This window comes from Stegostoma tigrinum, unplaced genomic scaffold (assembly GCF_030684315.1).
Source record: "Stegostoma tigrinum isolate sSteTig4 unplaced genomic scaffold, sSteTig4.hap1 scaffold_181, whole genome shotgun sequence".
In the NCBI taxonomy this organism is placed as follows: domain Eukaryota; kingdom Metazoa; phylum Chordata; class Chondrichthyes; order Orectolobiformes; family Stegostomatidae; genus Stegostoma; species Stegostoma tigrinum.
Genome location: NW_026728121.1, coordinates 37,749 through 65,471, shown reverse-complemented (window position 1 = coordinate 65,471; position 27,723 = coordinate 37,749). Strand labels below are relative to the sequence as shown.

At 46.1% G+C, this 27,723-nt stretch overlaps 1 protein-coding gene across 2 annotated transcripts; it reads left to right on the top strand.

Moving 5' to 3' along the window:
* LOC132207863 (utrophin-like) lies at positions 1 to 27,644 on the top strand. 2 transcript variants are annotated; one of them, XR_009443923.1, is made up of 3 exons: positions 1 to 99; positions 20,938 to 21,058; positions 27,504 to 27,644. XR_009443923.1 is itself a non-coding variant. In XM_059643699.1 (3 exons), the coding sequence occupies exons 1-3, from the start codon at positions 3,416 to 3,418 to the stop codon at positions 27,611 to 27,613; spliced, it is 252 nt and encodes an 83-aa protein (XP_059499682.1). In that variant the 5' UTR covers positions 3,375 to 3,415; the 3' UTR covers positions 27,614 to 27,644. The 2 variants fall into 2 exon arrangements, 1 of the variants encoding a protein (XP_059499682.1); XM_059643699.1 differs by lacking the exon at positions 1 to 99 and adding an exon at positions 3,375 to 3,436.
* Positions 27,645 to 27,723: the final 79 nt, after the last annotated feature.

Here is a 27,723-nt window from a genome sequence, read left to right as displayed (position 1 = left end):
GGTGTGGCTGCCTGTTCGACACTGTGTGGCAGCTGCTGAAACTGCAAAACATCAGGCTAAGTGTAACATCTGCAAAGAGTACCCACTCGTAGGTTTCAGGTGAGATGTGCAAACCAGCAGAAAGTTAGAGGGAGTTAGTTTTTAAAGAAAGCTTTTACTTTAGATGTTCTATTAGAAACTCCATCAGTCAACAACACAACTGAGATCATCACAAAACCCGAACAAATTCATGGACCAGAGAAGTAATTAGGACAAATTAAGTATCAACTTCTTTACCTTAATTTTTTGTGAGAGGTGAGTGCTGCATGCTTTTGGTATTTTGTTCGCAGTTGCATTGATCACAGACACTGTGGCTCAGAACGGATTGTGACTCGACTTCCGGTTGGTTCTGTAATTTGCAATTATTGGGAATTTACAGAAAGGCCTTTTTATTAGTCCTGTAATCAGTGTGTGTGCATCCTATGAAAGTGATTGCTGTGGTGTTGCTAAATGATCGATAAAACTTCTTGTCCATAATTAGTAAATTAAAATGCATATTTGGACAGGATTTCTAAGGGGTAATTGAACCTTTTTGGTTAACTATTCTCCTACATTTCTACGATTGACCATCTTGGAGAAGGTGCGTGTTACTGCCATTGATCTGATCAAACAACTCTCTGTCTGAGAAGAACTGGAGTGAGAGCCCAACTGTGGATGAAACTATGACTGCCATAACTAAATCAAGAGCAACAACGACCCGGAGTCACTTGAATTCCATCTGAAGCTTGAGGAATGGTGGCCTAACTCTGAAGGCCAAGATCTGTTAGCTTTTCATGGACTATGAGGAACAGGGCAGGATTTCACAGAATCTTTAAGATGCCATATCTTGTACAAAACTGAAGGAGAAATGTCAGATTGCTCAAAGAACCATGAGATCACCAGCCTTTGCATTGCTGGGAAGATTCTGGCAAGGTTACTTCTGAATAGGTTTATACCACCATGGCAAATGAAAACCTTCCGTGCGAAGGGAACTTTGTGAAAATGTTGGAGAGAGACAGAGCAGGACCAATTTACAATAACGATTCCAGGGTTGAGATATCTCATTATGAAAATTGATTAGAGGAATTGGGACAGCTTTCCTCGAAGATGCTGAGACTTAGAAGAGATTATTTTGAATCTTGCAAAATCATTCGAGGTCTGGTCAGAGTAGACGAGGGGAAGACTTTGCTACTTGTGACAGAATTGAGAATAAGATGCAGAGGTTTGAAGTGATTGACTAAAGAAGTAACTGCAGTGTAAGAAATAGCTTTATCACAGTCTATAGAATGCATTACCTAGAGGAAGCAGTTTCAGTAAAAGATGCAAGAAAGCACTAGTTGATTAATTAAAGAGAAATAATGTGCAGGTTAAGGAAAAGGCACTAATTTGTGATATGTATTTGGAGATCTAGTTCAAACATGATGGACCAAATGGCTTCCTTTTACTGTGATTTGGACTTAAAATTACTTTAAAGTAAAGTGTAATTGGCTCTGGGACACGGCGGAAAAGGGTGAGGTAAACAGGACGTGAGTGATCGCAGACTTGACAGTTCGAGGGACAGATAGGAGATTTTGTAGCCGCAATCAGGAATCCAAACACAAAACTTGCATGAAAGAACAAAGAAGAGGAATAGATTCAGTTGCCCTGAGCGAAGACTGTGACCACACCTTCACCCGCTGTTGGGGAATCTGCCTGATATGAATGAACCAACCACCAATAGGTCCGCAACCAAAAAGCACAACTTTCCTCGCGTGTTCATCCAGTGAGAAGCACCAAGAGGAAGGCAGCCTTTTTCCTACATTTTGTAAGCTTGACCATTTGGGAAGAGAGCCCCCCTTCTCTGACATTCTGTTCTCTAAAGATCAAATGTATTGGTTCCTGATGTTGCGTGAGGCCAGTGAACTTCCACAATTCTACCACACTGTTGCTTCCAAATCTATTTCTTTCCTTACCATCTTCTCATGTTTCATCTTCTCAATCAACCGTCTGTCTGTGTTTCTTCCGAATGTTGTTCAGAAAAGTAATTCCTTTCATCCCTTTAACTTCCAAATTATGTTTGTTCCTCACGGAAACTGGTTTTCTGCTTCACTTTATCTATTGCCTTGAAAATTCTGGACTAATCTGTAATTGACAGTGAGTTTCCTGTTAGCAGTGCTATTTACAAGAGGATTAACTGAACTTAACCACTTCAGTGCATAATTTAATATTGCCTTGCATATCTCCAAAAATTTTAAGAGCCTGCTGTTTGTACTTTTATGTTGGTTTTCATGGCTATTTAGTTTCTGCTCACACATTTGAGTGCTTGCTGAGTCTCAGAGTTTGGCTTCATGACAGGAATCCTGAAGGCAATATCCTCTGTTTTGCACCATCTCATCGTATTGATGACCTACATTCTGTATGCAGTTCTATCCATTCATCTGTTGATAATTTCACACTACATTGATCAAGTCCTTCCATTTCATGAGAACATTTTCCATTCTTGCAAGGGATTTGGCTATCACTGGTGAAGTTATCATTTGTTGTCCTTCACTAATTGCCGTGGAACTGAGTGGATGGCTGGGAGGGTGGTTCAGAGCTACCTACATTGCTGTGGCTCTGCAGCCACATGTAGTGGTGTAAGGATGATCGAATACTCCCCGAAAGGACATGAGTGAATCGGATGGGTTTTTACCAACATTTGTTGATAGTTTCATGATAGTGTTGCTGGAAATAACTTTTAGTTCTGAGTATTTTTTAATGAAATGTAAATTTGACCAGCTACAGTGTTGGAACATGAACCTACATTCTCCAGAGCATTTAGCTCAATGATATTGCCACTATACCACTGTGACTCGGCCATTATTGCAGTTTATTTCTTCGCTATTTCTTCTCTTTCCCTGGAGTACTTCCCTTCTGCTGTCTGAGCTGAAAATGTGTGTCCTCCTCCTTCAGTGTTGCCTTTACAGCTTCACATGTTACAATCGCTGCTCGTCAGATTTACCTTTTCCAGGAAGATTCTGGCAAGGTTACTTCTAAATAGGTTTATGCCACCGTGGCAGATGAAAACCTTCCATACTATGGGAACGTTGCAGCGCAGAAGCAATTTAAATAATTCCAGGGATGGGATATCCCATTATGAAAATTGACTGGCTGAGTTGGGACAGTTTTCCTCGACTGACCTAGCATTTGCTTCTCCCCACACAATTTTGCCGTTTCTTCAAAATAAAAAAAATACATAATTTAACTACTTAACTTGCATTCCTTGGATGGTTAAAAATATCCAAACAAAAATGAACATTTCTCTTACTTCTTGTTCTTCCTTAATAGGTGCCGCAGCCTCAAACACTTAAATTATGACATCTGCCAAAGCTGTTTCTTTTCGGGACGCACATCCAAGGGGCACAAGTTACATTACCCAATGGTGGAGTACTGCACTTCAGTGAGTAATACATTGTTCCACTTGATAGAATTATTCCGATCTGTGGAAACTTAGGGATTTAACCATTTAAATACAATCTGCCCTCAAAGTTGAAGTAGTTTGCTAAAATGATAAAAGGCCAACAGCTTAAATCAGGCTTCAATACCAGAAATACAATGTTGTGCAGAAGCTCTTTGAGGTCAAGTTGAGGCTCACGCCCACTCTTTTCTCCAGCTTTGTCACCACCATTCTTAATCTCATCAAGAACAAGCTTCTCAGTGGCCTGGACAGGATGGATGGAAAACCTTTTCACCTCAACCAGTTAAAATCACCGAAGAAAATGACACTGACCTCGCTTATGGAGCTTCAGTATGTGGTTCACAACGTCATTTCCGCTCGCAGAAGTCTTCAAATCTCCCTTAAGGCCTTTGCAGAAGTATACTGAAGAATTAGCCTCAACCTTAAATTTGCCACCCAGGTTGATGGGGTTGTTAGGAAGGCATACCGTGTGTTAGGCTTCATTGGTAGAGGGATTGAGTTTCGGAGCCATGAGGGCATGTTGCAGCTGTACAAAACTCTGGTACAGCCGCACTCGGAGTATTACGTACAGTTCTGGTCGCCGCATCATAGGAAGGATGTGGAAGCGTTGGAAAGGGTGCAGAGGAGATTTACCAGGATGTTGCCTGGTATGGAGGGAAGGCGTTATGAGGAAAGGCTGAGGGACTTGAGGCTGTTTTCGTTCGAGAGAAGAAGATTAAGAGGCGACTTAATAGAACCATACAAGATGATCAGAGCATGAGATAGGGTGGACAGTGAGAGTCGTTTGGCTCGGATGGCCATGTTTGACACGGTGGGGCATAGCTTTAAATTGAGGGGTGATAGATATAGGACAGAAGCCAGAGGTAGGTTCTTTACTCAGAGAGTAGTAACGGCATGGAATGCCCTGCCTGCAACAGTAGTAGACTTGCCAACTTGAAGGGCATTTAAATGGTCGTTGGATAAACATATGGATGATAATGGAATAGTGTAGTTTTGATGGGCTTCAGGTTGGTTTCACAACATCAAGGCCGAAAGGGCCTGTACTGCGCTGTTATGTTCTGTGTTCGAACCTCAAGATGACTCAAATCCTTTACCAATCTGTCAAGTTGTGGCCCATCTTTTCATCAAAATTAATAGAGAAATCCTCCCAAATGTAGAACATTTCCCTTAGATGGGACGCTCTCTCTCTTTTAAGGCTGACATCGATACAGAGATTCTAACATTACGTCCAATCTGCGAGTGGCACCTTTGGACTCCAGAGGATGAGAATGCACAATTGTGACATCTGTGCTGATCGCAAGATCCTTGAGTTCAAGGCATGCATCGTTCAGCCTCTTCTATATGACTGTGAAACCTGGATAACATAGAGCTGCCACTTCAAGACCCTTTCAGCACAGTTTTGTCATGGATTCTCCACATCAGCTAGGAGGAAAAACCTCCTAGCATCAGCATTGATGCCATGATGATTTGAAACAAACCCCATTGGGCTGGCCATGTACTTTGGATGCCTAAGTTATGACTACCAAAGTAAATTTTTGCCAACTCAAGGAAGGCATCTGATCAAGAAGTAAAAGGAAGCATTTCAAAGACCTTGAAATGTTCCTTCAAGAAATACTACATCGAGGTCAAAGTATGGGATATCCCCATTCAGAAGAAACCAACTTGGTGAATCTCCTGTATGAAGGCACATAATTCTTCAACAGCACCAGACAAGAAGTTGAAGTGTGGGAAAGGAACTGGAGAAAGGAATGCTGGTGTTCTCAAGGCCAAGACCACTTCCATCACACTGAAAGACCTCCTAAACATGTGGTCAGATATGTGGCTCTAGTTGAGGCTAATCAACCCGCACAGAGCTCATGACCTGTGATATGGAATTTCCAAGCTGGGCAATCATACTCATCAGCCAGTGATGGCTCTTAATATTGTGCAGAATGTGATTTGATCACAAATGAGTACTGTGTGTAGCTTTGAGCATTGCCACAGAAAGACCAGGTTTTATAGAATAATCAGAATGGTGCTGCATGAGAAACTGGAATTAGGAGGAGATAGGTGATACTTAATTGTTATTTGTTTCTGGGCCATTGGCATCGCTAACTGGGCCAGCATTTACTTCCCATCCTTAGTTACCCTTGTAATTGGTGAATCAATGTAGCCCATGTGCTGTAGGTAGACTCAGTCAGTCAGGGGAGAATTTCCAGGACTTTGACCCAGTGGTAGTGAAAGAACAGCAATATATTTCCAAGTTGAGATGGTGAGTGGCTTAGACAGGGTGTTGTAGGTGGTGCTGTTCCCATATATCTGTTACGCTTGCCCTTGTAGATGAAATTTGTCATAGGTTTGGAAAGTCCTGTCTCAGGATCTTTTGCAGATTTCTCAGTGCATCTCATAGATGGTGCACACTGCTGCTATTGAGCACTGCAGGGAGGAGGCTGCTTTTTCCTGGATGGTGTCGAACTTCTTGAGTGCTTTTGCATCTGCACCCATCTAGGCAAGTGGGGATTATTCCACCATTCTTCTGACTTGTTCCATGTAGCTGGTGGACAGGCTTGGGGAATCAGGAGGTGAGTCACTTGATGCAGTAATCGGAGCTTTGGGCCTGCTCTAGTAGCCACTGCATTTAAATAGGAAGTCCAGTTGAATTTCTGTTCAGTGGTAAAACCCGGGATTTTGATAGCGGACAATTCAGTGATGGTGACACCTTTGAATGTCAAGGGACAATTTATGGATTTTCTCTTCCTGGAGATGGTCATTACCTGGTATTTGTGCAGTATAAATGCGACTTGCCAATTACCAGCCCAAGCCGAGACATCGTTCTGGCCTTGTTGCATTTGGACATGGACAGATTCAGTATCTGAGGAGTGGTGAATGATGCTGAATATTCTGCTATCCCTGGTGAACATCCCCAGTTCTGAGCTTATGATGGAGAGATGATGGGATAAATCAGCTGAAGATGGTTAGGCTTCGGACTGTACCCTCAGGACCTCCTGCAGGTGACCTCTAACAACCAAAATGCCAATCATGAGAGGCGATGACCTAATGGTATTATGACTAGACTATTAATCCAAACACTCAGGTAATGTTCTGAGGACCTGGTTCAAATTCCACCATGGCACATAATGGAATTTAAATTCAATGAAAATCTGGAATTAAGCGTCTAATGATGATCGTAAATCCATTGTGGTGAGTTTCTGCTGGATTCCCACCAGCTCCAGTTATGCGAGCGCTCTTTGATGCCACACTCGGTCAAATGTAGCCATCCTTAGCTCACCTCGGGAATTCAACTCTTTTGACCATGTTTGAACAAAAGCTGTAATGAAGTCAGGAGCTGATGAGGTGGCAGAATTGAGGATCTTCTACAGGGATCCGAGGGATGTGGCATATCGAGATTTCCAGAAAGAATTTGACCAGTTGCTGCATAAAAAAGTGAACCAGAAGGTTAGATCCAAGGGGATTAAGGGTAGAATATTGGTTTGAATAAAGGGCTGGCTAACTGACAGAAAGCTGAGTGTCAGGATAAATGAGTCTTTGCCTGGATGGTGAATTGTTACTGGTGGGTTGCTGCGGGGTTCAGGTCTCTGACCTGAACTATTTGTAACGTATACAAATGATATGTAAGCAGAGACAAAATGTAACATAACAGAATGCGTGGATGATTCTGAAAGAGATGGGAAAACAGCCTGTGATGTGAAATAAAACAGAGACAGCTGAATATTGACAGGCGAGGAGAATGGACCAGAATCTGGCAGGTGGTTAATGTGCATAAGCACAAGGCTTGCCTATTTTGTCCATGAAAAAATGGGCGAATTTTTATTTAAATGGAGGGAAGGTTCAAAGTGTGTCAGTGCAGAGTTGTCTGGCTGTCTTTGTAGCTGAAAGTGGGTATGCAGGAAGAGCATAGCATAAGAAAGGCAGATGGAACTCTGGCATTTATCACCAAAGGACTGGCTCATTAAAGTAACACAGTGTTTTTCCGAACACATTGGGTGTTGGTGAGACCAAAGTATTGTGTCCAGTTTTGATCCCCTTACTGAGGATGGATACATCTGCACTGGAGGCAGTTCAGAGGAGGTTGGACTGATTGATTCCCGGGATGAAAGGGCTGTCATATGAGAAGTTGCTGAGTAGCTTGTGCCTGTACTTGCTGGTGTTCGAGAGAGTGAGGGGGTGGTTCTGATTGAGGTATATAAAATAGTAAAGGGGATTGAAAAGATGGGCATTGAGCACATGTTCGCCATTGTGGGACAGTCTCAAACAAGAAGCTGTAGCTATCGAGTGAGAGATGGAATGTTCAAAATGGAGATGAGGAGAGAGTTGTGAATCTGTGGAATTCATTGCCCCTGAATGCAATGGAGGCAGCACCAATCGACCGATTCAAGAAAGAAATAGATATGTTTCTGATGAAAAATAGGGAGAAAGGGCCATGGGGAGCAGGCAGGAGAGTGGAGTTGAGATCAGGAAAGGATCAGCAACCACGGCTAACAAGATAAGTCAGGGACAGGATGAAAGCAAAAGAAAAAGCATAAAATGTGTTGTGGTTAGTGGGAAGCCAGTGGATTGGGAAGCCTTTCGAAAACTAGCGGCGGACATGTAAAAAGGCAATAAGGGGGAAGATGATGAAATTTGAGGGCAATATTAATGAGGGTAATATGGAAAAAAATTGCATGAGTTTTTTTCAGCTAGAAAAGGTATGAGAAAGGCAAGAGTACAAATAAAGAGAACAAAGAAAATTACAGCACAGGAACAGGCCCTTCGGCCCTCCGAGCCTGCTCCGATCGAGATCCTCTGTCTAACCTGTCACCTATTTTCTAAGGGTCTGTGTCCATTTGCTCCCTGCCTATCCATGTACCTGTCCATAAGACCATAAGACATAGGAGTGGAAGTAAGGCCATTCGGCCCATCAAGTCCACTCCGCCATTTCAGTCATGGCTGATGGGCATTTCAACACCACTTGCCTGCACTCTCCCCATAGCCCTTGATTCCTTTTGAGATCAAGAATTTGTCGATGTCTGCCTTGAAGGCATCCAACGTCCCGGCCTCCATGCACTCTGCGGCAATGAATTCCACAAGACCACCACTCTCTGGCTGAAGAAATGTCGTCTCATTTCAGTTTTAAATTTACCCCCTCTAATTTTAAGGCTGTGCCCACGTGTCCAAGTCTCCCCGCCTAGCGGAAACAACTTCCTAGCGTCCACTCCTTCTAAACCATACATTATCTTGCAAGTTTCTATTAGATCTCCCCTCAACCTTCCAAACTCTAACGAGGACTATCCCAGGATCCTTAGCCGTTCATCATACGTTAAACCTACCATTCCAGGGATCATCCGTGTGAATCTCCGCCGGACATGCTCCAGGGCTAGTATGTCCTTCCTGAGGTTCAAAATTGGACACAGTATTCTAAATGGGGCCTAACTAGAGCCTTCTAAAGCCTCAGAAGCACATCGCTGCTTTTATATTCCAACTCTCTTGAGATAAACAACAACATTACGTTCGCTTTCTTAATTACGGACTCGACCTTCAAGTTAACTTGTAGACAATCCTGGACCAACACTTCCAGATCCCTTGGCACTTCTGACTTGCGAATTTTCTCACCATTTAGAAAATAGTCCATGCCTGTATTCTTTTTTCCAAAGTGCAAAACCTCACATTTACTCACATTGAATTTCATCAGCCATTTCCTGGGTCACTCTCCTAAACTGTCTACATCTTTCTGCAGCTTCCCCACCTCCTCAGTACGACCTGACTGTCCACCTATCTTCGTATCATCGGCAAACTTCGCCAGAATGCCCGCAGTCCCTTCATCCAGATCATTAATATATAAGGTGAACAGATGTGGCCCCAACACTGAACCCTGCGGGACACCGCTCGTCACCGGTTGCCATTCTGAAAAAGAGCCTTTTATCCCAACTCTCTGCCTTCTGTCAGACAGCCAGTCCTCAATCCAAGCCAGTAGCTCACCTTGAACACCATGGGCCCTCACCTTGCTCAGCAGCGTCCTGTGAGGCACTGTATCAAAGGCCTTTTGGAAGTCTAGATAGATAACATCTACTGGGATTCCCTGGTTTAACATACTTGTTACCTCTTCAAAGAATTCTAATAGGCACGACGTCCCCTGACTAAATCCATGCTGACTTGTTTTAATCTGACCCTGCACTTCCAGGAATTTAGAAATCTCATCCTTGACAATGGATTCTAGAATTTTACCAACTACTGAGGTTAGGCTAATCGGCCTGTAATTTTCCATCTTTTGCCTTGATCCTTTCTTAAACAAGTGAGTTACAACAGCAATTTTCCAATCATCTGGGACTTTCTCTGACTCCAGTGACTTTTGAAAGATCACGACCAATGCCTCCGCGATTTCCTCAGCCACCTCCCACAGAACTCTAGGATGTAGCCCATCGGGGCCAGGAGATTTATCAATTTTTAGACCCTTTAGGTTTGCTAGCACTTTCTCTTTTGAAATGCCTACCGTACTCAACTCTGCCCCCTGACTCTCCCTAATTGTTGGCATACTACTCATGTCTTCCACTGTGAAGACTGACGCAAAGTACTTATTGAGTTCTTCAGCTATTCCCTGATCTCCCATTACTAGCCTTCCAGCATCAATTTGGAGCGGCCCAATATCTACTTTGGCCTCTCATTTGTTTCTTGTGTATTGAATGAAGCTTTGACTATCATTTCTAATATTACTAGCTAGCCTACCTTCAAAATGATCTTCTCCTTCCTTGTTGCTCTCTTTGTTATCCTCTGTCTGTTTTAGTAGCCTTCCCAATCTTCTGATTTCCCAGTGCTCTTGGCCACTTTATAGGCTGTCTCTTTTACTTTGATATATTTCCTGACTTCCTTTGTCAGCCATGGCTGTCTAATCCCACCCCAGATAATCTTTGTTTTCTTTGGCATGAACCTCTGTACTCTGTCCTCAGTAACACGTATAAACTCCTGCCATTGTTGGTCTACTGTCTTCCCCGCTAGGCTCTGCTTCCAGTCGATCTTCGTCAATTCCCCTCTCATGCCCCTGTAATTACCTTTATTTAACTGGAATACCATTCCATCCGATTTTGCCTTCTCTCTTTCAAACTGCAGACCGAACTCTCCCATATTATGATCACTGCCTCCTAAGTGTTCCCTTACTTTAAGATCTTTTATAAAGTCTGGCTCAGTGCATAGCACCAAGTCCAGAATAGCCTGTTCCCTTCTGGGCTCCATCACAAGCTGTTCCAAAAAGCCATCCTGCAAACATTCCATGAACTCTTTTTCTTTGGATCCACCAGCAACATTATTCACCCAATCCACCTGCATGTTGAAGTCCCCCATGATCACCGTGACCTTGCCTTTCTGACGTGCCCTATTTATTTCTAGGTGCATCTTGCGCCCCTCATCCTGATCACTGTTAGGAGGTGTGTACATAACTCCCATTATAGTTTTTTTTGCCTTTGTGGTTCCTCAATTCCACCCACATAGACTCCACATCTTCTGACCCTATGTCATTTAGTGCCGTAGATCTCATTCCATTCTTAACGAACAAGGGAACCCCACCCGCTCTGCCCACCTCCCTCTCTTTTCGATATGTTGTGAATCCTTGGATGTTTAACTGCCAGTCCTGAGCTCCCTGCAACCATGTCTCTGTGCTGCCTACCACATCATAATCATTCAAGAGGATTTGTGCTGTTAATTCATCTACTTTGTTGCGAATGCTAAGAGCATTTAGATGAAGTGTCTTAATGCAAGCTTTCTTATCAATATGAGAGAGGTTGGACATGCCAAGATGCCTTAAGTTATCCTTCCTTTTTGCTGTATTCCTAGTCTGCCTCGAGCTTAAATCCTCCTGTACACATGCTATCCTGTTGCTTATCTTTCCATTTAACTCCATACTCCCTGTCTCTTTCACTTTCCCTTCCCCCCGACTCACGACTTTAAAGTCTGACTGACCACCCTATTCATCTTTTTTGCGAGAACACTGGTTCCAGATCGGTTCAGGTGGAGACTGTCCCGATGGTACAGATCCCCCCCGGTTCCAAAACTGATGCCAATGCCCCATGAAATGGAATCCCTCTTTCCCACACCAATTCCTTCGCCACATGTTTACTTCCCTAACTTTCTTTTCCCTATGCCAATTGGCACATGGCTCGGGCAGTAATCCAGAGATTATGACCCTTGAGGACCTGTACTTCAATTTCTTTCCTCGTGTTTCATAATCCCTGAGCAGGACCTCTACCCGAGCTTTGCCTATGATGTTAGTCCCAACGTGGACCACAACAACCGGATCTTCCCCCTCCTGCTCCAATATCCTTTCAACCCGGTCGGAGATGTCTCGCACCCTGGCACCGGGCAGGCAACACACCGTGCGGGACGCCCGATGCAGCTTGCACAGGATACTATCTGTCCCTCTAATTATAGAATCCCTGATAACAACTACCTGTCTTTTTGCTCCCCCCCCTCTTGAATGACCTTGTGCGCCACGGTGCCATGGTCAGCTGGCTCATCCTGTCCACAGTCCTTTTCCTCAACCGTACAGGGAGCAACAATCTCATACCTGTTGCAGGTATCTGTCCAGATATATCTGAAAAGACGCTAATGTGTCTGCGTCTACCAGCTCCGCTGGCACCGCGTTCCAGGCACCCACCACCCTCTGTGTATAGAACTTTCCACGCCTATCTCCCTTAAACTTTCCTCCTCTCACTCTGAACTCATGACCCCTAGTAATTGAGTCCCCCACTCTGGGGAATAAGCTTCTTGCTATCCACCCTGTCTCTCCCCTCATGATTTTGTAGACCTCAATCAGGTACCCCCAATCTCCATCTTTCTCATGAAAATAATCCTAATCTACTCAACCTCTCTTCATAGCTAGCACCCTCCATACCAGGCAACATCCTGGTGAACCTCCGCTGCACCCTGCCCAAAGCGTCCACGTCCTTTTGGTAACGTACACAGTACTCTAAATGTGGCTGAACCAAAGTCTTATACAACAGTACATGACCTGCCAACTCTTGTACTCAGTACCCCGTCCGATGAAGGAAAGCATGCCGTATGCCTTCTTGACCACCCTCTTCACCTGGCTTGCCACCTCCAGGGAACAATGGACCTGAACACCCAGGTCTCTCTGTTCATCAATTTTCCCTAGGACTTTACCATTTACTGTATAGTTCGCCCTTGAATTAGATCTTCCAAAATGCATCACCTCACATTTGCCCGGATCGAACTCCATCTGCCATTTATCTGCCACACTCTGCAGTCTATCTATATTCTGCTGTAATCTCTGACAGTCCCCCTCACTATCTGCTGCTCCACCAATCTTAGTGTCATCTGCAAACTTGCTGATCAGACCACCTACACCTTCCTCCAAATCATTTACGTATATAAACAACAGTGGTCCCAGCACAGAACCTTGTGGAACACCACTGGTCACAGGTCTCCAATTTGAGAAACTCCTTACTACCGCTACTCTCTGTCTCCTGTTGCCGAGCCCATTTTTTTTTTATCCATCGAGCGAGCACACCCTGGACCCCATGCGACTTCACTTTCTCCATCAGCCTGCCATGGGGAACCTTATCAAACACCTTACTGAAGTCCATGTAAATGACATCTACAGCCTTTCCCTTTCAATCAACTTTGTCACGTCGTCAAAGAATTCTATTAAGTTGGTTAGACATGACCTTCCCTGCACAAAACCATGTTGCCTATCACTGATAAGCTGATTTGCTTCCAAATGGGAACAGATCCTATCCCTCAGTATCTTCTCCAGTAGCTTCCCGACCACTGACGTCAGGCTCACTGGTCAATAATTACCTGGGTTATCCTTGCTAACCTTCTTAAACAAGGCGACAACATGAGCAAGTCTCCAGTCCTCCGGGACCTCACCCGTGTCTAAGGATGCTGCAAAGATATCTGTTAAGGCCCCGGCTATTTCCTGTCTCGCTTCCCTCAATAACCTGGTATAGATCCCCACCTTAATGCCTTTTTGGAGACCCAACACTTCATCCTTCCTTGTGTCAACTTGACCTGGAGTAAGCAAACATCTATCCCTCACATCACCATCTGTCATGTCCCTCCCCTTGATGAATACCGATGCAAAGTATTTGTTAAGAATGTCAAGATAATACAATGTGAGGCTGGATGAACACAGCAGGCCAAGCAGCATCTCAGGAGCTTTTGTGCTCCTGAGATGCTGCTTGGCCTGCTATGTTCATCCAGCCTCACATTGTATTATCTTGGAATTCTCCAGCATCTGCAGTTCCCATTATCTCTGTTAAGAATGTCACCCATTTTCTCTGACTCAGTGCATAACGTTGCTTCTTTGTCCTTAAGTGGGCCAATCCTTCCTCTAGTTATCCTCTTGCTCTTTATATATGAATAAAAGGCTTTGGGATTTTCCTTAACCATGTTTGCCAGCAATATCTCATGTCTTCTCTTAGCCCTCTTCATCCCTCGTTTCAGATGCGCTCGAAATTCCCCGTGTTCTTCCAAAGAATCATCTCTCTTCAGTCGCCTGGACCTAATCTATGCTTCCTTTTTCCTCTTGGCTAGTCTCACAATTTCATCTGTCACCCATGGTTCCCTCATCTTGCCTTTTCTGTTCCTCATTTTCACAGGAACATGTCCTGCACGCTAATCAAACTCTCTTTAAAAGCCTCCCACATATCAAATGTGGATTTACCTTCAAACAGTTTCTCCCAATCTAAATTCCCCAGATGCTGCCAAATCTTGGTATAGTTGGCCTTCCCCCAGTTTAGAACTCTTCCTTTAGGACCACTGCCATCCTTGTCGATGAGTATTGTAAAACTTAGGGAATTGTGGTCGCTATTTCCAAAGTCACTCCCTGCTGTAATTTCAACCATCTGGCTGGGTTCATTCCCCAGCACCAGGTCCAGTATGGCCCCTTCCCGAGTTGGACTACATACACACTGCTCTTGAAAACCCTCCTGGACACACCTTACAAATCCTGCTCCATCTTGACCCCTAACACTAAGTGAATCCCAGTCAATGTTGGGAAAATTAAAATCTCCCATCACCACCACCCTGTTTCTCCTACACCTTTCCATTATCTGTTTACATATTTGTACCTCTATCTCACGCTCGCTGTTGGGAGGCCTGTAGTACAGCCCCAGCATTGTTACTGCATCCTTCCTATTTCTGAGTTCTACCCATATTGCCTCAATGCTTGAGCCCTCCATGGGGCCCTCCTTCAGTACAGCTGTGATATCGTCTTCGACCAGTATTGCAACTGACATTAAAAAGTAGCAGTAGATCACTGGAAAAGGAGGCTGAAGAATCAGTATGAGGAATGAAGAAATGGAAGAGGAACTGAACAGGTACTTTGTATCAGTCTTCATGGTGGAAAACACCCATCGCATACTAAAACTTTGAGAGTTAGGGGCAGTGGTGAATTTCATAGCCATAACTAAGGAAAAGGTGCTCGGGAAGCAGAAAAGTCTGAAGGTGGACCAATCACCCCTGGACCAGATGGACTGTACTGCAGAGTTCTGAAGGAGATAGCTGAGGAAATTGTTGAGGCATTAGTGGTGATCTTTCAGGAATCACTGGAGATAGGGAGGATCTCAGGGATTTGGAAAATGGCTAAAGCAACACCCCTGTTTATGAAAAGAGAGAGGCAGAAGAAGGGAAATTATAGGCCAGTTATCCTGACCTCAATCATTGGTAAGATTTTAGAGTCCATTATTAAGGATGAGATTGCAGAGACCTTGGAAGTACATGACAAAATCGGGCTGAATCAGCACAGCTTCATCGAGGGGAAGTTATACTTGACAAATCTGTTAGAATTCTTTGAGTAGAAAGTGAGCAAGTTAGACAAAAGCAAGCCAGTGAATGTGATTTGTTTGGATTTCCAGAACGCTGTTGAGAAGGTACCAAATAAGATGAGAGCCCATCGTGTTTTAGCAAGGTACTGCCATAGATAGAGCATTGGCTGACTGTCAGAAGGCAGAGAGTGTAGATAAAGGGGTCTTTTACAGGATGGCAGCTGGTGACTAGTGGAGTCCTGCAGGGATCAGTGTTGGGACCACAACAGTTCACGTAATACCTTAATGATATGTACGAAGCAACTGAGACATTGTTGCTGAGTTTACAGTCGACACAGTGACAGATGGAGGGACAGATAGCAGTGAGGAAGTTGAAGAAGGACTTGCATAGGCTCGGAGACTGGGCAAAGAAGTGGCAGACAGAGACTGTGTGGGACACTGTGAGGTTATGTGCTTTGGTAGGAAAAATGGAGGCGTAGATTATTTTCTAAATGAGAACGGGCATTTGAGGTCTGAAGCACAACTGTCCCTCGTTGCCCTTGAGAAGGTTGCAGTTAGTTTCCTTCTTGAACTGCTGAAAGTACATTTGCTGTTGGTTGATACAATGCCATTAGGGAGGGAATTTTGGATTTTGACCCAGCATGTTACCAGCTGAGCCTGAACATTGTCCAGTTCACTCTGCACAAAATAACCCTTTTTACCCCTGGAATTAACATCATGAACGTTCTGAGAACTGCTGTTGTAAGCATATCCTCGCTTAATAGACCAAAACTGTACACTGTGCTCCTTGAGTGGCGTCACCAATGTCTTGTGTGGAAAGATTTTCACTCCTTCCCTCCTTGAAATAAAGATTTGCACCTCACGTGCCTTCTAAAATACATGCTGTGCATAGAAGCTAAATTTTTGTGCTTCATGTACGCCTTTTGGAAATCCAAATTAACGACATCTGCTAATTTCGCTTCAACGACCCGGTTTGTTGAAGAATTAGAATTCCTCAAATGGATTCACCATATTTTTAAATTTATCCTTTTCACTTAACTTATCAAATCTGCCTGAATATGATCTAAATGGTTTGCTGCTGCCTTCTCAATAATAAATTCTAGCAATTTCCCAATGACAAACTTTAGACGAAGTAAATTCGTACTTCGCTGCATTCTGCTGGGATCTTTCCACAATCTAGAAAAGATTACAGCCAATACATCCATTTGGGCAGCACGGTGACTCAGTGGTTAGCTCTTCAGCCTCACAGCGCCAGGGCCCGGGTTCGACTCCAGCCTTGGGTAACTGTCTGTGCGGAGTTTGCACATTCTCCCTGTGTCTGCATGGGTTTGCTCCATGTGCTCCAATTTCCTCCCGCAGTCCAAAGATGTGCAGGCTAGGTGGATCGGCCATGCTGAATTGCCCATCGTGTTCAGTGGTGTTTGGGTTATAGGGGTGGGGTGGGATGCTGCAAGGGGCGATGTGGACTTGTTGGGCTGTCGGACCTGTTTCCACACTGTAGGGAACCTAATTTAATCTCATCTCTGCAGTCAACTCTTATAATCCTCCATGTTATCATCTAATTTAGTCTGAAGGGATGCCTGAGAACTAACGAAGTGAGGGAACAGGTTTTATGTCTGTATTAATTGAGGATGAATTGAGTGTGAGTTGGTTGTATAAATATGGGAGCTAGTAATTAGGGGTTGAAGTTTATGGAGTATTATTAAAAGAAATAAAGCTCTGATGGTACGATGTGGGGTTGGACTCTTTGCATACCTGGGATCCAAGTCTTTAGGTCCCAGGGAACCTGTTAACTTCATCTTCTCAGTTTTCCTCAATGTTTCCTTGAGGATTTCCTTCTCCCTTTCGCTCCCTACTTTTCGCCCATTGATATTTTTTGTATGTTTTCTACTGTGAAATCAGATGGAAAATATTGGTTCAAAGCTTGTGCCATTACCCTCATTTCCCTTCATGAATTCCCCAGTCTCACCCTCTCATGAGCCATTATTCACTGTCTTTACTCTTTTCCTTTTGATACACTTGTGGAAGCCTTTACTGTATTTATATTAATGTCTCCCTCATTATTACTTTGGTCATCTTTTGTTCACATCTGAAATATTTCCAGTTCCACAATTTTCCAATCTTTCTTTCAATTTATACTATCTTTAACTTTCTTAGATAGCAACAGATGGCACCATGGTGCATTCTAGCTGTACATCCTTTCATTCTAAATTGACAATATTTTTGTTCAGAGTTATGAAATATCCCCTGAAACATCTGCCATTGTTTCTCTATGGTCTTACCTTTTAAACTGTTTTCCCAGTTCAACTCTGCCTTTATACTCCTGAATTATCTTCAATGAAAGTTTAAGATATTAAACAGTTTCAGACCGAATTCTCAACCTCGACCTTGATGTAAAATTCTCCCACATCCTGATCATTCTTATCCAGAGAATCCTATACTATTGATGAGTTGTATCTCAAAACATACTACCAGGTCTAAAATATCTTAATCCCTGCTTGGTTCCAGTGGTACAGTTTTAAGACTCCAAATGCATTCTGTGAATATATGCTGAGGGGTAGATAACTGCTCTTAACATCAAGGTGCCATTCAACCAAATATGACATCAAGGAGCCGTCGCAAAGCTGCAGTCAGTAAGAATCAGGTGAAAAACCCTCTGCTGGCTGGAACCTTACCATAAAGCAAGTGGTTGTGGTTATTGGAAATCAGTTGCCCCAACTCCAAAGCATCACTGCGGGGGTTACGTAAATTTGTGCCCTGAGCTCAACCATCTTCAACTATTTGATCAAATGCCATCCCTCCGTCAGAATGCCATACGTGGGGATGTTCTCAGTTGATTGTGTCATGTTCAGCACCACTCATAGCTCCTCAGATGCTGAAGTAGTCCATGTCCACGGAACATAAGTGATGAGAAGCAAGTGGTAGTTGTGCTGTGCAACTTACGGGCAATGAACGTCACCATTAAGGAGAATCTAACCATTACCCCATGACTTACACTCCTTTACTGCCAATATTCTGAGGCTTATCAGGTTTCCAGAAACTGAATTGGACCAAACTTATAATTATTGTGACGACAAGAGCAGGTCAGAGGTTAAGAATTCTGCAGTGAATAATGAGCCCCCTGTCTACACAAAGCCTGTCCACCATCTATCAAGCCCAAGTCAGGAATGTAATATCCACTGGTCAGGACTGGTGCAGCTCCGTCAACACTCAGGAAGCTTGAACCATATGGGACAAAGCAGCCTGTTGGATTGGTACCCCACCCACCACCTTCAACATCTGTTCTATCATCACTAATGCATAATTAGTGCCCCATGCAAGTTTCCCTCCAAGCCACACACACTATCCTGACTCGGAACGATATCACTGTTCATTAATAGTCATTGAGTTAAGATTCTGGAGCTTCTTTCTGAACAGCACTGCTCTAAGGACTGCAGTTATTCAAGAAGGCAGCTCACCACCACCTTCTCCAGGGTAATTGGGCTTAGCCAGCAACATCCACATCCCGTGAATAAAAAAGAATCTTCCAGACTACCTGTGCCAATTGAATTCACAGTTTATTGTAACATCTTTCTGACAAGATCCCATTACTTCTTGGTCTATAGCCTCTCTGCTATCCTGGACTGTATCTTCTGTCAGGGGATCTATGAATCTGAAACTGTCACAGCCGTGACTTCTTTCCTTTGCTGCTCCTTATCTCTACCCAAACTGATTCTATATTTTGCCTGGGAGCCAGTTAGCTCAGTTGGCTGGTTTGTAATTCAGAATGATACCAACAGCATGGGATACTACACTGTCTGAAGTTACAATGAAGGAGTCTCCTTCTCAACCTGTCTCCTCATCTGAGGTGTGGTAACCTTCAATTTAAACCACCTCCAGATATCTCTCTTGACTGTGAGAGCAGCCCTGTGGTCCCATCTGGGACTATAGTGACTTTGAATCTCCAAACCAAGATAATTTCTCACCAATGTATTGATCTCATCTTTGACACAGTACAGAAAACCAAAAAAATTAAACCCAATGAGATGAATTTTGGATCACTGGATTATATGGCAAAATTGGACAAAAAAATGCACTATTGTTAAAATAATTAGCAGTTCAACCAGAAAGGCCACGAATGTGAATCCTGGATCTGTGTATCATTTGAAATGACTTAATTGTATAGTTCTAGTATTTGGCCACAAGATGGAGAATTCTTCTCAGGTGATGTTGTAGCCAGAAGATAGAAAGATGACAGAAATGTTTGGAGAGATATGGGCCAAGCACAGGCAGGTGGAACTAGTTCAGTTTGGGATTGTGATCAGCATAGACTGGTTGGACCAAAGGATCTGTTTTCATGCTGTCTGACTCTATGAAACTGAAGCTTAATAGTCTGAAACTCACATTCAGACATATCTAACTTTATCATAATCTTACAGAAAGATAGCCGACTTTATCCCTCAGAGTTGCAGACTCTTCAATTTTACATCTTCAAAGACATTTAGCAGGGAGAGCATGGATTATCGAGTGAGTTGAGTCATAGAGAACATAGAACATAGAACAGTACAGCACAGAACAGGCCCTTCAGCCCACAATGTTGTGCCGACCATTGATCCTCATGGATGCACCCTCAAATTTCTGTGACCATATGCATGTCCAGCAGTCTCTTAAATGACCCCAATGACCTTGCTTCCACAACTGCTGCTGGCAACGCATTCCATGCTCTCACAACTCTGCGTAAAGAACCTGCCTCTGACATCCCCTCTATACTTTCCACCAACCAGCTTAAAACTATGACCCCTCGTGCTAGCCATTTCTGCCCTGGAAAATAGTCTCTGGCTATCGACTCTATCTATGCCTCTCATTATCTTGTATACCTCAATTAGGTCCCCTCTCCTCCTCCTTTTCTCCAATGAAAAGAGACCGAGCTCAGTCAACCTCTCTTCATAAGATAAGCCCTCCAGTCCAGGCAGCATCCTGGTAAACCTCCTCTGAACCCTCTCCAAAGCATCCACATCTTTCCTATAATAGGGCGCCCAGAACTGGACGCAGTATTCCAAGTGCGGTCTAACCAAAGTTTTATAGAGCTGCAACAAGATCTCACGACTCTTAAACTCAATCCCCCTGTTAATGAAAGCCAAAACACCATATGCTTTCTTAACAACCCTGTCCACTTGGGTGGCCATTTTAAGGGATCTATGTATCTGCACACCAAGATCCCTCTGTTCCTCCACGCTGCCAAGAATCCTATCCTTAATCCTGTACTCAGTTTTCAAATTCGACCTTCCAAAATGCATCACCTCGCATTTATCCAGGTTGAACTCCATCTGCCACCTCTCAGCCCATCTCTGCATCCTGTCAATGTCCCGCTGCAGCCTACAACAGCCCTCTACACTGTCAACGACACCTCCGACCTTTGTGTCGTCTGCAAACTTGCTGACCCATCCTTCAATTCCCTCGTCCAAGTCATTAATAAAAATTACAAACAGTAGAGGCCCAAGGACAGAGCCCTGTGGAACCCCACTCACCACTGACTTCCAGGCAGAATCTTTTCCTTCTACTACCACTCGCTGTCTTCTGTTGGCCAGCCAATTCTGTATCCAAGCAGCTAAGTTCCCCTGTATCCCATTCCTCCTGACCTTCTGAATGAGCCTTCCATGGGGAACCTTATCAAATGCCTTACTGAAGTCCATTGAGTCGATTGGTTCATTGTTAATTCTGAACTAAATTTGATTTATTTTACATTTTTAGACAACATCAGGTGAAGATGTGCGTGATTTCACCAAGGTGCTGAAAAATAAGTTCAGATCAAAGAAATACTTGGCCAAGCATCCTCGTTTGGGTTATTTCCCAGTACAAACAGTCCTAGAAGGTGAGAACCTTGAGATGTAAGTTTATTGATGTGAGATTTACTAATGTATCAATGCCCATTTGGGAGTTGACAAATATTGCAGCATTATTCATTCTGCAGCTTAGCAGGAGAGTGAGGTTGTCCATTTGCGCATATGTCAGACATACACAATACAAAAACAAGGGGGGCTTAATGATATCATTGGTCCTCTCGCCTTCAAAACAGTGTAGTTACTCAGAGAGTGCATCTGCTGAGGACTTGTTGATACTGTCACTAACGTGCAACCTTCCTTGATATCTTTCTCTGTCCTCCAGTTCTGTCTTTAAAAACGACAATCAATTCCCCGCTCCTCAAAAGAAAAGAACCTTTGGCTGAACAGAGAACAAAGAACAGTACAGGCCCTTCGGCCCACGATGTTGTGCCGACCTATTATCCCACTAAGATCAAGCTACCCTGCATACCCTTCATTTTACTGTCCTTCATGTGCCTATCCAAGAGTCGCTTAAAAGTCTCTAAATGTATCTGACTCCATTACCACTGCCAGCAGTGCATTCCACACACCCGCCACTCTCTGTGTAAAGAACTTAGCTCTGACATCTCCCCTCCTCCTTCCTCCAGTCACCTTAAAATTTCTCCCCCTCGTAATAGTCATTTCTGCTCTGGGAAAAAATCTCTGACTATCCACTCCAGCTATGCCTCTCATCATCTTGTGTACCTCAATCAAGTCACCTCTCATTCTTCTTTGCTCCAATGAAAAAAGTCCTCGCCCCCGAACCCTTTCTCCTAAGACCTGCCATCCATTCCATGCAGCATCCTGCTAACTCTCTTCTACACCCTCACTAAAGCTTCCACATCCTCCCTGTAATGAAGCAACCAGAACTGAAGGCAATATTCCAAGCGCTGCTCCATCCCCACGAACTAATGCTCGATTCCAAATCCCTTTCCTCTTGATGCTTTAAATTCATTGCTGTCTTTCGTGTAATTTCATATTTGAATTCACTGGATCAACTTGCCCCTGCATTCCTGAGACGGTCACAGTGACTTCCCCCCGGCAGTCCTGTCCCGCTCACAGTGACTTCTACCTGCAGTCCTGATCCGCCCGAAGTGACTTCTCCCCGCAGCCCTGACCCGCTCAGAGGGACTGGCCCCCGCAGCCCTGACCCGCTCACAGACTGGCCCTTGCAGCCCTGACCTGCTCACAGGGACTGGCCCCCGCAGCCCTGACCTGCTCACAGGGACTGGCCCCCGCAGCCCTGACCCGCTCACAGGGACTGGCCCCCGCAGCCCTGACCCGCTCACAGGGACTGGCCCCCGCAGCCCAGACCCGCTCACAGGGACTGGCCCCTGCAGCCCTGTCCCGCTCACAGGGACTGGCCCCCGCGGCCCTGACTTGCTCACAGGGACTGGCCCCCGCAGCCCTGACCCACTCACAGTGACTGGCCCCCGCGGCCCTGACCCGCTCACAGCGTACTGCCCCCCGCAGCCGTGTCCCGCTCACAGCGTGCTGCCCCCCGCAGCCGTGTCCCGCTCACAGCGGACTGGGCCCCGCAGCCCTGTCCCGCTCACAGGGACTGGGCCCTGAAGCCCTGTCCCGCTCACAGCGTACTTCCCCCCGCAGCCGTGTCCTGCTCAAAGCGTACTGCCCCCCGCAGCCGTGTCCCGCTCACAGCGTACTGCCCCCCGCAGCCGTGTCCTGCTCACCGCGTCCTGCCCCCCGCAGCCATGTCCCGCTCACAGGGACAGGCCCCCGTAGCCCTGACCCGCTCACAGGGACTGGCCCCCGCAGCACTGACCCGCTCACAGGGACTGAACCCCGCAGCCGTGTCCCGCTCACAGGGACTGGACCCCGCAGCACTGACCCGCTCACAGGGACTGAACCCCGCAGCCGTGTCCCGCTCACAGGGACTGGACCCCGCAGCCCTGACCCGTTGAGAGGGACTGGCCCCTGCAGCCGTGTCCCGCTCACAGGGATATGCCCCCGCAGCCCAGACCCGCTTGCATCGACATGCCCCCCGCAGTCCTCTCCTGCTCACAGCGACTTGCCCCCCGCAGTCCAGTCCCGCTCACCGCCTACTGCACCCCACAAACCTTTCCCGCTCACTGAGACTGGGCCCCGAAGCCCTGTCCCGCTCACAGCGTACTTCCCCCCGCAGCCGTGTCCTGCTCACAGCGTACTGCCCCCCGCAGCCGTGTCCTGCTCACCGCGTACTGCCCCCCGCAGCCATGTCCCGCTCACAGGGACAGGCCCCCGTAGCCCTGACCCGCTCACAGGGACTGGCCCCTGCAGCACTGACCCGCTCACAGGGACTGAACCCCGCAGCCGTGTCCCGCTCACAGGGACTGGACCCCGCAGCCCTGACCCATTGAGAGGGACTGGCCCCCGCAGCCGTGTCCCGCTCACAGGGACATGCCCCCGCAGCCCAGACCCGCTCGCATCGACTTGCCCCCCGCAGTCCTCTCCTGCTCACAGCGACTTGCCCCCCGCAGTCCAGTCCCGCTCACCGCCTACTGCACCCCGCAAACCTTTCCCGCTCACTGGGACTGGGCCCTGCAGCCCTGTCCCGCTCATCGGGACTGGCCCCCGCTGCACTGACCCGCCCACAGGGACTGGCCTCTGCAGCCCTGACCCGCTCACAGGGACTGGTCCCCGCAGCCGTGTCCTGCTCACCGCGTACTGCCCCCCGCAGCCATGTCCCGCTCACAGCGGACTGGGCCCCGCAGCCCTTTCCCGCTCACAGGGACTGGCCCCCGTCGCCCTGACCCGCTCACAGCGACTTGCCCCCCGCAGTCCTAACCCGCTCACAGCGACTTGCCCCCCGCAGTCCTGTCCCGCTCACCGCGTACTGCCCCCCACAGCCCTGTCCCGCTCAAAGGGACTGGGCCCCGCAGTGCTGTCCCGCTCACAGGGACTGACCCCTGCGGCCCTGACTCGCTCACAGGGACTGGCCCCCGCAGCCCTGACCCGCTCACAGGGACTGGCCCCCGCAGCCCTGACCCGCTCACAGGGACTGGCCCCCGATCCCTGACCCGCTCACAGCGAATTGCCCCCTGCAGTCCTGTCGCGCTCAGTGGGACTGGCCCCCGCAGCCCTGTCCCGCTGACAGGGACTGACCCCCGCAGCCCTGTCCCGCTGACAGGGATTTGCCCCTGCAGCCCTGACCCGCTCACTGTGACTTGCCCCCGCAGCCCTGACCTGCTCACAGCGACTTGCCCCTCCTTCCTGACCTGCTCACAGGCACTTGTTCCCTCCGTCGTAACCCGCTCACAACGACTTGTCCCCTCTGTCCTGACCCGCTGACAGCGTCTTGCCTCCCATCCGTCTTAGACAGGTCACCCCTTGCTCAGAAACGGTCCCAATTATCCATGAACCAGAAACCCTGCCCCCTGTGCCAGCTCCTTAACCATGCATTCATCTCACCTATCTTTCTATGACTTAGCTCACTAAGATGTGGCACTCATGGCAACCCATAAATTATTACCCTCTCGGTCCTGCCTTTCAGCCTCTTTGCTAACTCCTTGCACATAGTCCGCAGAATGTCATCCCTCTTTCTGCCGATGTCATTGGTACCAACGTGCACCGTGGCCTCTGGCTGCTCACCCTCCCCTTTTAGAATTTGTTGCAACCACTCAGAGATGTCCTTGACCTTGCACCAGGGAAGCAACACGCAGCCCTGGTGTCTCAAATGTGGCAACAGAATCTATGCCCCCAACGAATGAGTCTCCAACCACACTCGCTCACTTGGATTTGCCTTACTCTGTCCCACAGCAGGGTGGTTTGCACTATGGACCTGGCTACTGCTGATTATATAACTGACCCAGTTTAGTTTTAGATCAGTGTTAACCTTGGTTTAGTGGATAGCCAAGCACCTCAGTAGTCTACAATACAGGAGAAATGCATTCTTAAGCTGACAGATTCTGTGACAGTCAAGGACAAGCACTGAATTGTTCTGACCTCATTTCCAACACCTGGCCCGTAGCCTTGCATGGCTTGGATTGCACTTGCACATTTAAAAAAAAATAAATGTAACGATGATGTGAGGGTAAGGACATGGAATTTTTTTGATATGGCCATATTCTCTCTTGTTGGAGCTGATTGCTGCTCAGCACTTGTATGGTGCAAATGTAACTTATCCTTTCTCAGGCCAAGCCTGATCGTTGTCCAATTCTCACTGTATTTTCTCATCGTTGACTGAATGTTGGTTCGGCCCAACAGTGTTGTACATACCCTGCCTATTCTGAAACTCTGTCACTTAATATTAAGTCTAATAAAGACAAGTATCCAATCTGCCTTCCAAACCACTTCAACGACCTGGTCCATTACATTGTGGGATCAACAGGCACACACATCAAGATCCTGAGATCCCTCTGATCATTGGTGCTTGTGAGGTCCCTATGATTCATCATGGGCTCCAAGATCTGATTGTGCTGTGTCACCTCATCCTTATCCCGTTTGTCCTAACATGAAATAATGTTCTCAAACGCTTCTCAAAAATTATTCCCAATCCTACTTTTTGTAATCATGATACAAGTGAGCATAAAACTTGGAACACGACGGCAACAGGAATGTGCCCTTTGGCCCACCATGTTGGGCCAAACATGACAACAAATGAAAAAATCCCTTCTGCCTGTCCTTGATCCATAGTCCTCCATTCCTTGCATATTTGTGCACGGAACTAAAAGTCCCTTTTAAATGCTTTCATCGTATCTGCATCCACTACCACCCCGGGCAATGTATTCCACACTTTTAACATGCTCAGTGTGAAATATTTGCCCCTCACATCTCTTTTGAACTTCCCCCCTCTCAGCGTAAATGCATGCCCCCTAATAGTGGACACTTCAACTCCGGGGGAGAAGTTTTCTGACCGTTAGCTGTATTGAAATATCTCCTAATTTTATAGACTTGTATCAAGCCTGCCCTCAGCTTCTACTGCCCCAGAGAAAACGAAGAGTTTTTCCAGCTCCTCCCTCTCGTTCATACCCTCTATTCCAGTCAGCATGCTGGTAAATCTCTTCTGCACCCTGTCCAAAGCCTGCACATCCTAAGTGTAATGTGGCGGCCAGAATTGGATGCAATACTTTGTGTGGTCTCAACAAAGTCTTGTAAAGCTGCAGTGTGACATCCTGACTCTTGCACTGAGTTCCCCTATGAATAAAGGCAAACATGCGATATGCCTTCTTGACCACCCTATCTACTTGTGTGGCTACTGTCAGGGAGTTATGGTCTAGGACCCCAAGATCCCTCTGGACATCACTGCTGTTTGGGGTTCTGCCATTAACTGTGTATCCCTTTCCTTAACACTTGGTCTCCTAAAATGTAACACCTCATGCCTGCCCAGATTAAATTCCATCGGCCATTTCTCCGCTCGTGTTTGCAATTGGTCTGTATCTTGCTGTGTCCTTTGACAACCTTCCATGCTGTCCACAAGTCCACTGGTCCTTATATCATCTGCAAACTTAGTAATCCCCAATCTACATTTGCCACCAAGTCATTTACATATATCACAAACAGCAGAAGTCACATCGATGCGGAACACCACTCGTCACTGAGCTGCAGCCAGAAAAACAGCTTTCCACCACTGAGACGGCAAGAACTGTAGATGCTGGAATCAGAGTTAACCAAGTGTGGAGCTGGAGGAACGCAGCAGGTCAGGCAGCATCAGAGGAACAGGAAAGCTGACATTGTTGATGCTGCCTGGCCTGCTGTGTTCCTCCAGCCCTATACTGTGTGATCTTTGTTAGCCTTCCACCGCGACCGTCTGCCTTATATGGGCAGGCCAAGTCACCATGGATCTCATGGATCTTAATCTTCTGGATGAGCATACCATGAGGGACCTTGTTGAAAACGTTCGTAAAATCCATGTATATGCTATCAATTGTTCTACCCGAATTGATCACCCTTGTCACCTCCTTGAAAACTTCAACTGACTTGGTAAGACATAACCTGCCCCGCATAATGCCATGCTGGCTGTCCCTTATTAGCCCATACCTTTGAGACATGAGACACTCACCAGTCTGTAGTTTCCTGGAAAGTCCCTGTTTTCCTGCTTGAACAGAGGAACGACTTTATCCACTCACCAGTCTCCGCAACCCCTCCAGTGCCTGGCAAGGATATCAGATCCTGTTGAAAGTGGTGTGTTGATGCATTTGTGTCATGATTGTGTTTTGTTTGAGCCCTAACATTGAAAGCAGTGTAAGAATGTCTTTGTGCAGCAGGCGAGGTGTGATGAGACTGAGCCTTCATACAATTGCAAGATGTTGAAAATTTGCCATTATTTATGAAAACAGTGATAAATTTCCATGATCAACATTTCTGTTACACTGCGATGATTATCCTGTGGCATGTAAAATCAGAAAGATACGATAAAATGAGACTGGGTCATATGCAGGGAGAATGTTTGCCTTTCATGTCTATAGAAGTAGTGAAATATTTCCATGAAGCTAAAAGTCACTTTTCCGTTCATTGAAGGACACAATCATCGCCTTGGAAGCTTCATCACGATACTACTTTGCATTTCTGAAGAGGGAAGAAGAAATCAACATGCAAATTCAATTCCATGGTTTTGGAAGTCCCTTTGAGAACACGATTCATTTGCGCCGGCATAATGCTCTGACCAAGAAAGAATTGAAGGTGAGTTTGTAGTTTGGAAGATCGCAGCAATTTATGCATCAACTTCTTCATCGATAAT